At 40.6% G+C, this 11795-nt stretch overlaps 1 protein-coding gene across 1 annotated transcript; it reads left to right on the forward strand.

The window, feature by feature from the left end:
* The first annotated feature begins 2122 nt into the window (after positions 1–2122).
* Positions 2123–3845, forward strand: LOC110938934 (low affinity inorganic phosphate transporter 4). Its single transcript, XM_022180901.2, has one exon. It carries the CDS (start codon positions 2138–2140, stop codon positions 3719–3721), a length of 1584 nt encoding a protein of 527 aa, XP_022036593.1. The 5' UTR covers positions 2123–2137; the 3' UTR covers positions 3722–3845.
* The last annotated feature ends 7950 nt before the right edge of the window (positions 3846–11795 follow it).

Below are 11795 nucleotides of genomic sequence, written 5' to 3' on the forward strand. Positions count from 1 at the left end.
GGATAATTCGGGATTTCGGTGAGGACCACTAGGAAGTTGTTGATCAAGATTCTTTATTTTAGCATCGTAATAAAATGTAATTAGGATCTTTTATTTAATGTTATGGATTGGTTTTAGTTTTGATATCTGTAAGAGTGACACGTCAGCCCTAGCGGGGTCGGGGTGTTACAGAAAGTCTTTAAGCCAACGAAGATCCTTGCACACATGACTTGTTGCATCTGAATCAACCCACCAAGCAATGTCATCATCCTGCACATAAAATGCCTCAGAAATTAGTGACACATAATTCTGAACCGAATAATTAAATTGTACTAAATTCTGACCTTGCTTGCCCGGGTCCTTGGACCCGCTAGAACCAGCCTCTTGCTTGTCCTTTGAACCGGACTTCTTGTTTTTCTTCATCAACTTACAGTCCTTCTTAAAGTGACCAACCTTACCACATTTCCAGCAAGGGTAATTCGGATTTTTGTTTGAACCCGAATTGTTGTTTCCTTGAAACTTGCGTTTCCCTATGAACTTATTGTTTCCTTTAGACGATTCACCCGTTTCAACCATGTTTACAGAACTTGATCCAGCCCGTTTCTTATCATAATTGACCAACACATTTTCCTGTGCTCTCAAGCCTTCTTCAATTCTGAAGTGGCTTCCAAGTTCAACCAAAGTTAACTCTCCTTTCTGATGTTTCAGATTATGTTTAACATCTCTCCAGGAAGGAGGTAACTTGTCAATGATACTCGAAACAGAGATGGATTCATCCATCTTCATATCATGTTGGGCAAACTGCCCCAGAATTCGTAGCAATTCATGATATTGTTCCATCCCAGGCCGTTCATCAACCATTTTGTAATTATTGAAATTACTGACAAGAAACTTCTTACTAGAAGAATCTTCTGCCATGTATTTGGCTTCAATGTGTCCCACAGTAACTTTGCAGTTTCAACATTTTGATAAACATCAAATAAAGGATCAGACATACCGTTCAGGATGTGGCCAAGACAGATATAATTGTCGTTCTCCCACTTCGACCTCTTCCTGATTTGCTCCAGATTTCCCTCCTCCTGTATCTCCGGATTTGGAGTAGTCAACACGTACACAACCTTCAACGAACTCAGAAGAAAATGCATCTTCTTCTGCCATCTTCGGAAGTCCACACCTTCGAACTTCTCCAGTTTGTTCTCCTTGATTATCATATCCTTCATCAATCCGCTTGCCATCTTCACCGAAATAATTTGATCTTTGTTGGGGAATTTTCAGAAACCGGACGATCAGAGAGGCGTGTAATCACTCTCAGATCAAATTATTTCGGTGGTTCACCCGAATAATTCAATCGGATACAACTCTGATTTCGAGAAATTGAACTAGTGTATGTTGTTTGTGTGAATTGATAAACCAGAAAAAATGATCAAAAAACTGAATACGAATTGGGTTTTTGGGGTGTAACTGCCCAATGGCAGTTAATCCAATTTTTGGACAAAACTGTCATTTAACTGCCATTTTCAAACATTTCGAAAATGTGGCAAAATTCAGAAAAATAAAATTTCTGTCACATTACCCCAGCCAGGGGCTCTGCCCCTTGGACCCCGCCAGGGGCTGCCGCCCCTTGGACCCTGTTCCCAGAGGCGCTGCCCCGAGACCCCCGCCAAGGGGGCGTTGCCCCCTTGGAACCCCCGTAGAGTACGGGCTCCGCCCGTACACTTCGAATAATAATAACTCAAACAAGCGTGCACTCCCGCACCTCCTAACTTGCTTGACGTGTATTATTATTCGCTTTGATCACCAAGTCAATCCCCGATTACACTAAAATAAAGTAGATGTCGATCGGTGTTAAATTTAAATTAGCGTCATTTTTTTCTTGTTAATACACGTAAAACATTGTTATATACTACCTACTAGCCAGTAAGATTTATTTAGACAGAAACATTATAATATAATATTTTGGGTAAGCGGATAATTTGAACAATCCAGACGTACCCATAGGATTTTACAAAGAATGATCAAAAGGATATTCCTAAAAATTCGAAACAAACCCTCGTTTCACTCGTCTGAATACGAATTATATCATCGTGTCGGATGGGTCTATATATATCAGGAAACCTCAATCAACTAGAAAATCAAGTAATTGTGACGTCAAGAATTAATGGCTTCCAATAACCTATCCATACTTGAAGCACTTGATTCAGCTAAAACGCAATGGTACCATGTCAAAGCCATTGTCATCGCAGGAATGGGTTTCTTCACAGACGCGTACGATCTCTTTTGTATCGCCACCGTATCCAAGCTGCTGGGCCGTCTCTACTTTTCTGGAGAACACCCTGACGAACCAGGAAAGCTCCCACTAGGCGTAAACAACACCGTGCTCGGTGTAGCCCTAGTTGGAACCCTTTCAGGTCAACTTGTGTTTGGTTATCTTGGTGACAAGCTTGGTCGAAAGAAGGTGTACGGAATGACCTTGCTTCTCATGATGATTTGTGCTATTTGCTCCGGGTTGAGTTTCGGGTACGGTCCAAAAGCAGTGATCGGCACCCTTTGTTTCTTCCGGTTCTGGCTTGGATTCGGGATCGGCGGAGACTACCCACTCTCCGCTACGATCATGTCTGAGTACGCAAACAAGAGAACCCGTGGTGCGTTTATCGCCGCGGTGTTCGCCATGCAAGGAATGGGGATTATTTTTGCCGGTCTAGTATCAATGACCGTCTCAAAGTTGTTCCTAATGGCAAACAAGGCCCCCACGTGGAATGATAGCCACGTCCATTCCACGCAGAGGAATGCAGATTACGCATGGAGAATTGTTCTCATGCTCGGAGCTCTTCCGGCTCTCTTGACATACTACTGGCGGATGAAGATGCCGGAAACCGGTAGGTACACGGCCATAATCGAGGGAAACGCGAAGCAAGCAGCATCGGATATGGGACGTGTGTTGGATGTGGAGATCCAAGCGGAGCAAGAGAAATTGGCTATGTTTAAGTCGAATAACGACTACCCTTTGTTATCCGAGAAGTTCTTTCAGAGACATGGGAGACACTTGATCGGGACAATGAGCACGTGGTTCTTGTTGGACATTGCGTTTTATAGTCAAAACTTGACACAAAAGGACATCTTTCCGGTGATGGGTTTGACAAAAAAGGCCCCGGAAGTCAACGCTCTGGAAGAAATGTTCGAGATATCACGCGCCATGTTCGTTGTAGCCATGTTTGGCACTTTCCCCGGCTACTGGTTCACGGTGGCTTTCATCGAGAAGATCGGTCGGTACAACATCCAACTCATGGGATTCCTAATGATGTCGATCTTCATGTTCATAATAGGAATCAAGTACGAATACCTCGCTACAAAAGAAAACCGATGGATCTTCGCAGGTCTCTATGGGCTGACCTTCTTCTTCGCAAACTTCGGGCCTAACAGCACAACTTTCGTTTTACCCGCGGAGCTCTTTCCTACGAGAGTGAGGTCTACGTGCCATGCAATGAGCGCGGCCGCAGGGAAGGCGGGGGCGATGGTGAGTGCGTTCGGGATTCAGAAATATACACTGGATAGTAACAAGGATAAGATAAAGACTGCAATGATCATATTGGCGGTTACAAACATGTTGGGGTTTTTCTGTACGTTCTTGGTGACGGAGACCAAAGGGCGGTCATTGGAAGAGATTTCCGGCGAAGATGGAAGCATGGACAAGGAGGAGGCGGAGATGAGTAACAGAGGACATCGTCACGTCCAAGAAAATTGAGTGTATTTGATATGAATGTTTGATTGCCATGAAGAATATACTAACACAAGGAAAATGGCATGTAAAATAATACATAAATAAATAATTAAATAAAACAGGCCAAAAGAGACGTATGTTTGTGATATTTCATATTGTTTTATTAGCATAGGTTTAGTTTATTCTTTTGGCCATCCCTATGTGAGTTTAAGGTACACTCGCCTCTTATTTTAAACTTTTAGTTAATTGTGTTTCTAATTCAGACTTTAATAGAACTAGTATTTTGAGGCGTGTTAAAACAAATTGAACATGTACACAACGTAGGCTTTAACATCCGAAAAATGCAAAGCTTAACATTGGTTAAAAACATCAACTGAGTTCGTCGAAAGATTATCGAGAGCATGACAACAGGCCCATTGCACAACACCAACACCTAATCTACAAGGGATAGTAGCAACCCATTGAGTCAAGTCTGACAGAGGTCCTGTTAGGGCAAAATAATTTTCACCATGGCTTTTTTGGTGTCAGATTGAAATATGCAAGCATCAATTAGTAACAGTTGTATTCTTTCATGTGCAAGTGAAATAACAAAAAACCCATCAACCGTTCCCTAATCAAGATTCCAAAACCACATCTTTAACACCAATATATTATAACAATCAAGTGAACCCGCCTTTAATCTCTTTCATTGAACCCAGATGATTGCCTGCCACATCAACAAAGAATATGCATTTTTGTTCAATGAAGATGACTCGTTTGATAAAACTGATCATTTAATTCATTCAATGAAGATGGTCCATTTGACCCGTTTAATAGTTTTTGGTTATGTGTGTAATCTAAAACTTATCATGCGTTTTCTTATTACCATTACCCTTACATACCACAATTCCCCAACAACTTTTTTTAAGTAACATCAAAAATTTGAACCTTGGGTGTTCAAAACTAAATAATGGTGAAACTTTATTACTATGTAGTGGTAGTTGTTGAATAAAAACTAAGACGCCTAATTGTAGATTTAATGGGTCAAATACAAATTTTATTCGTGTGTTGTTTTATTATACTTTGTAAGCCGGTGTTGACCAGTATCCATCCCCGCCGTCTGTGACAACTGGCACGAAACCGGTAATTTCCGTACTATTTTAATAATTATTTATTTCCTGCATTTATGTGTTTAAACGTGAACATTACATGCTTACATGTTATACATATGAATTCATGCATATTTCATACTTCATTTATCGCATTGTGCAATACATTAAGTGTTGCGTCGAAACGATTAGTAACTCACCGGTTAGACAAGTTGTGTCAGCCAGCTTCAGTATGCAATTAACGATAGATTTAGGACTTAGATGTAGGTCTAACATCAAAAATACATTAAGACCCAAGTGTGTGAACAAGGGTTTACAATAACACTTTCCGCAAGTAAATATAAGCACTAAAAACTGTCCGAAACGCACTTTAAACGCAGAATTCTGCATATTTCAGCAAAATTTAGAATTTAAACATTAAAATGGCATCCAGAATAACTTGCAAAGTGTCGGAAGCATGTCACAAAAGGTACTTCATACCTGGTAAAATTCACTACTTAGCACTTTAACGAATCGACAACCGAACGATTAACCGGACACTACCCAAAACACCAAAAATAGACTAGAAACATAGTTTTGATGTTTTGAAGCTAGTTATGTCACACCCCTTTCTGCGGCGGAAGCACGAGGTGTGATCATGAAAGGTTCTCATTGCATACGAAAGGTAAACATACTACATGCTCAAGAAAATAACTTCAAATACCATAACTTGAAATCATAAGTTAGCGTTTACAACGCGAGTTAACATAAACATTGTCTTAAAAGGTTTACACTTTATTTAAAAGCAAACACAAGCGACATCCACGAGCATAAGTGAGACCACGCGCACATCCATCCTAGTTACCTGAAATACATGTGAGTTTTGGAAAAAACGTCAACATAATGTTGGTGTGAATTCATGCCGTTTTGTTTTGCACTTTTGTATACTTTGTATGAAAACATATTTTGTGAATAAATCGAGTTTTCATAAAATCCAGTTTCATGTGTACACCACGTACTCATGTATGATTCAAATTCTTCTAGAGTACCCCACGTACTCAAGTATAATCCATGCTTTTCTTGAGTACCCCACATACTCAAGTATTCATCAAGTTTTAGAATGGTATGAGTTTTTATGTAAATTAAGTATTCCTGTTATGTATCAGGATTGTTAATGGGTTGCAAAGCCATTAACATGTGACACGACATAGGAAGTCACCAAACCTTAGGCATTTAATTGGTATATTCTGAGACACAAAAGCACTACTCGATACTCGCCCTCATCGAGAGTGTGGCTGCCCGGCACCCGTTAGATCTAACCTTTTGTTCTGCGGTCTAGGTATATTGTTGATTAATGGTGCTTCTGTACCCTATTCGTGACACGATTCCTCGCATCATTTCATAGCGCATCCTACTTGGTACTCGTTTCTCACCAAGCGCTCTTCTCATATTCCTATTTCACAACACACTTGGTACTCGTTCTCACCAAGTGCGCTTCTCGTTTTCTTATTTCACAACACACTTGGTACTCGTTCTCACCAAGTGCGCTTCTTGTATTCTTATATCGCTACACACTTGGTACTCGTTCTCACCAAGTGTGCTTTTTATTATCATACCATTTGTTAAACATAAAAATATCTGTAACATGTATTTCACCCCCGAAGTTATAAAACTGAAAACAGTTAAGAGAAAAGGGGGAGCATGAACTCACAACTTTGCGTTCCTGTGCGTCGTAAACTTCACCGGTTTGCTTATTTAACGTCGTAACCTATACGTGTTTTCTTAACGTTAGTCACTAGACTCGCGTCGTACAAGTTCGGTCACTCACTTTTGTATTCGTATTGTTGTGTTAAAAATATTTCATATTTTTAACTAAGTATCTTACTTATATTATTTTTCGCAAATTAATATAAGTATCTTGTGTTTTGCACTTTGCACCCGAATTATGTGTCTTGTATATTGTATGTGTATTTTCATGTTTATACTCCTCATGAGTATTTAGTGTATTTTTACGTCTTAATACGCTAGCACGTATAACACATACTATATACACTTAGCACAGAAGTTGGTGATAAAATAATATATATTTTTCTCTCAAAAATATACATACTTATATCCATTTTTATTCTTGAAGAAATCCTCATTTCTTATCACCAAAAATTAGGGAAACCTTGGTCATACTCTTAAATACATTTTTAGGGAATAAGTTTCTCAAAAACTTATATTTTTCTAAGTATCAAAATTTATAAAAATTTTGGCAGAGTTTCCCCTAAAAATGGAGGTTTCCCATGTTTTCAAAACATGTGTTTATTTTCTTTTAAATCGTCAACAATCATCAACAACACTTATCAACAATAATCATCCACAAATATCACTAATTTCTCCATTTCATGAACTTGGTTATTTACTAAAATTGTGTAGTAACTTACTAGCACATTTAGTAAGTCTTGTTATCTTTAAAAATAAGTTTAGTTTCTTAAAAACCTTATTTTCAAAGAATATAAAGTTTCACAACTTCTAGTCGGTTTTTACGAAAATTATTTCTTTGTTAAAACTTTTGTTACACAAGTGTCCATACACTTGTTTGTTCACAAAAATCACTTTTGTTTGTGTAAGATCCGGTTTGGAACATGTGGTTTCTTTTGACGCTTGGTCTTTTAAAAATACCACTTGTAGATTCATAGATCGGCTAGTTTTAAACACTATTTTACAAGTAAAAATACTTTTACACAAGTTCATGATTCGTGTGTGGTAGAGTTTCACCCTTTAACCCTTGTTTCATTCAAAACAACCTTATGTCATGATTCATGATCATGACCAACCCGGGTTAAACGATGATCCGAGCTACCACAACATAGATCAGGTCTAGATAACCCCACAAATCAAATACTACCACATTTACACATCATGTGAGCTTTTATCCAGCATTTAAGTGTCTTTTAGTAGACTTTAATGCATCAAATTGCAAGATTCCGAGTCTTAGCCGTTATCTATCATATTAACCACTCTAAATTAGTTCAAGAATGTGTTTTAAGTAACTCACCACTAGCTCGAGGCTAGGGAAGAATCTAGGCGCGAATGTGGTGGATAAAGGCTAAAGAAAGAGGTCCTTCGAGCTCCGAGTGCACCAAGCCTCCTAATACGTGATCCTTGATACTTGGGTATGCTTGGAATGGCTTGAATAAGGCTCGAAAAATTGATGGGTGATTAGGGATGCTTGGCCGTGAGCTTGAGAGAGCAAGAGAGAGTGTGATGTGTGAAGTTATGAGGTGTGAATGATCTTATGTGCCTAACTAGTTACTTATAGATAATTTAGAGATTATGGACCAAAGGTTTCAATGTTCTCTTGATATGAGACAAGACTCAATAAAATATAGCAAAGAAATCCCTTGTGGGATCTTGGTCTCCCAACCGTCCAACATAGGGGGGGGGTATTGGTTGCATTTCAATTGTTAGTTACCATATCTAGTTACTTGTTAAATGTTAGGTTTAGTGTGTTATGTATGTTATATAATGTGAAGTGTGTTAGGGTGTTCGGGGACCCTAACAAGCTTAGAAAAAAATAAAAACAATGCTTCTAGCATTATTTTGGTGTTCCGGGTAAAGTCCGGTTGTTCGGTTAGACACCGATTCGATTAAGTGTTAAATTACACTTTCTAGTGTCTTTTAAGTACCCTTCTTGTACCCTTTCAATTCCCAACACTTAGGGAAATATTCCGGATGTTAAAACGAAATTTCTGCATAATATTCATATGTTTAAATGCTGAATTATTGCTGAATTTTACAAATTCTGCACTTAAAGTGCGTTTCGGGTGCTTCTTAGTGCGTATTTTAGCTCTCGCAATGACTATAAACTAAACCCTTATACGTACTCTTGGGTTTTAATGTATTCTAGTCGTTGGACCTACACTAGGCCTTAATTCTAATGTCTGACTGCTTTCTGCAGTCCCGTTGACACATTGTGTCTTACCGGTGAGTTTACTTAGTATTTTTGGCGCAACGCTCTCGTTTATGCATAAAGCAGTATTCTATAGTATACAACGTGCATGAATTCACTTGCTTAACATCAAATCAGTCAATGCTGATATTTAAGCACATAATTGCAGTCATTAAATAATGATTAAAGTGTACGGAAATTACCGGTTTTGTGCCAGTTGTCACAGTCTCCCCCCGTTAAAAGAATTTCGTCCCGAAATTCAGGATGAACTAACCCTCGCAGGAGTCTCTTTGAATAGGTGGGGATACTTTTCCTTGAACTGGTCTTCGCGTTCCCATGTATACTCGGGTCCGTGCTTAGAGCTCCAACGTACTTTGACAAGTTTCACACTGCTCCTCCTAGTCTTGTTGACTTTCCAGTCAGTAACCTCAACGGGTTGTTCTGTAAATCGGAGGGCTTCATCAATATGCACTTCATCCATCGGGATGATCACGTTTTCTTGGGTTGGACTCTTCTTCAGGTTGGATACATGAAACGTATCATGTACTCCACTAAGTTCTTCCGGTAACTCCAGCTTGTACGCCACGGTACCAATTCTTCTCAAGATTCTGAATGGTCCGATGTATCGTGGGTTCAGCTTTCCACGCTTTCCAAATCTGACTACGCCCTTCCAAGGTGAGACTTTTAACAACACTTTGTCTCCCACCTCGAATTCTACTGATTTTCTTTTCGGATCAGCGTAGCTCTTTTGTCGATCTCGAGCCGCCTTAATGCGCTCTCGGATCTGTGCAATCTTGTCGGTTGTCTCTTGTACAAGTTCAGGACCAACCATACGTTTATCTCCGGCATCTGCCCAACATAAGGGCGATCGGCACTTGCGGCCATACAGAGCTTCGAACGGCGCGGCCTTTATGCTTGTATGATAACTGTTATTGTAGGAAAACTCAACTAATGGTAGGTGAGTATCCCAGCTGCCGCCCAGATCCATGACACATGCGCGAAGCATATCTTCTAACGTTTGTATAGTCCGTTCGCTCTGGCCGTCTGTTTGCGGATGGAATGCCGTGCTTAGATCTAACTGAGATCCAAAGGCTTCCTGAAATGATTGCCAGATTCTTGAGACAAAGCGTCCATCTCTGTCTGAGATGATTGAGATAGGCACTCCATGACGTGCCACAATTTCTCTTAAGTATATTTCTGCAAGCTTTCCAGTGCTATCCTTCTCTCGGATTGGCAGGAAATGCGCAGATTTCGTCAACCGATCAACTATTACCCATATCATGTCGTGCCCTCTCGGTGTCCTGGGTAATTTCGTTATGAAGTCCATCGAGATTTGTTCCCACTTCCACACGGGAATCTCTGGTTGTTGTAGTAGGCCGGACGGTTTTTGATATTCGGCCTTAACCTTGGCACAGGTTAGGCATTTTCCAACATAGACAGCAACATCGCCCTTGAGTCTCGGCCACCAATAGTACTCTTTCAAGTCTTGATACATCTTGTCCGATCCTGGATGGATTGAATATCTCGATTTGTGGGCTTCATTAAGGATGACTTCTCGTATGCCACCATAGAGTGGAACCCAAATACGCTTCTTGAAGTATAAGGCTCCCTCTTCATTTGGCGTCATGTACTTCAATGCACCTCGAAGGTATTCAGCTTTACGGTTCTCTCCTTTAAGAGCTTCTTGTTGTGCATCACGAATGCGTGCAGTGAGGTTCGTTTGAATGGTCATCTCTAACGCTCGAACTCTTAGGGTCTTAACCCTTTCCTTTCGACTTAATGCGTCTGCTACAACGTTTGCCTTTCCTGGGTGGTACTTAATCTCACAGTCGTAATCATTTAGCAGCTCGACCCATCGCCGCTGGCGCATATTCAATTCCTTCTGATCAAATATGTGTTGCAGGCTTTTGTGATCTGTGAAGATTGTACATCGGGTACCATATAGATAGTGTCGCCAGATTTTCAAGGCGAATACCACTGCGCCCAGCTCCAGGTCGTGAGTGGTATAATTTCTTTCGTGTACCTTCAATTGCCTTGAAGCGTAAGCGATGACTTTTTGGCGTTGCATGAGCACGCATCCCAGTCCTTGTCGCGAGGCGTCGCAGTATACCACGAAGTCTTCCGTGCCTTCGGGTAGTGACAATATTGGTGCATCGCATAGCTTGTTTTTGAGTAGCTGAAAAGCTTCCTCTTGTTTAACACCCCAGTCATACTTCTTGTCTTTCTGTGTAAGGGTAGTTAGCGGCTGAGCTATTTTCGAGAAATTCTCGATGAATCTCCTATAGTAGCCCGCTAAGCCCAAAAATTGCCGAACTTCAGTCGGGGTTTTGGGAGCTTCCCAATTCTTTATTGCTTCTATCTTGGACGGGTCTACATGAATGCCCTTCTCATTCACAACGTGACCAAGAAATTGTACTTCGCGAATCCAGAATTCGCATTTTGAGAACTTTGCATAAAGTTTCTCCTTTTTCAGTAGCTCCAAGATGGTTCTGAGGTGTTGCTCGTGCTCTTCTTTCGTCCGAGAGTAAATCAGGATATCATCGATAAATACAATCACAAATTTATCGAGATATGGTTTGCATACGCGGTTCATCAGATCCATAAAGACCGCTGGTGCATTCGTCAGCCCGAATGGCATCACAAGAAACTCGTAATGCCCATAGCGTGTTCTGAATGCAGTCTTTGGTACGCTCTCCTCTTGGATTCTCAGCTGGTGGTATCCAGACCGAAGGTCGATCTTGGAATAGTAGCTTGACCCTTGTAACTGGTCAAACAAGTCGTCAATTCTCGGTAGTGGGTACCGATTCTTGATCGTTAGTTTGTTCAGTTCCCTATAATCGATACACATCCGCATGGTTCCATCCTTTTTCTTCACGAACAAAACTGGAGCTCCCCATGGCGAGAAGCTTGGCCTTATGAATCCTTTATCCAACAACTCCTGGAGTTGTGTAGATAGTTCTTGCATTTCGGATGGCGCAAGTCTATACGGTGCCTTGGCTACAGGAGCAGCTCCCGGAACCAAGTCTATACGGAATTCGACTTGTCGTTGCGGAGGTAGTCCTGGCAGATCCTCAGGGAACACATCAGGAAATTC

Source organism: Helianthus annuus, chromosome 5 (genome assembly GCF_002127325.2).
Source record: "Helianthus annuus cultivar XRQ/B chromosome 5, HanXRQr2.0-SUNRISE, whole genome shotgun sequence".
Classification (NCBI taxonomy): Eukaryota; Viridiplantae; Streptophyta; class Magnoliopsida; order Asterales; family Asteraceae; genus Helianthus; species Helianthus annuus.

What these genes read in the sequence shown, in the direction of transcription:
- LOC110938934 (XM_022180901.2), top strand. Translation starts at nt 2,138, where the DNA reads ATGGCTTCCAATAACCTATCCATACTTGAAGCACTTGATTCAGCTAAA.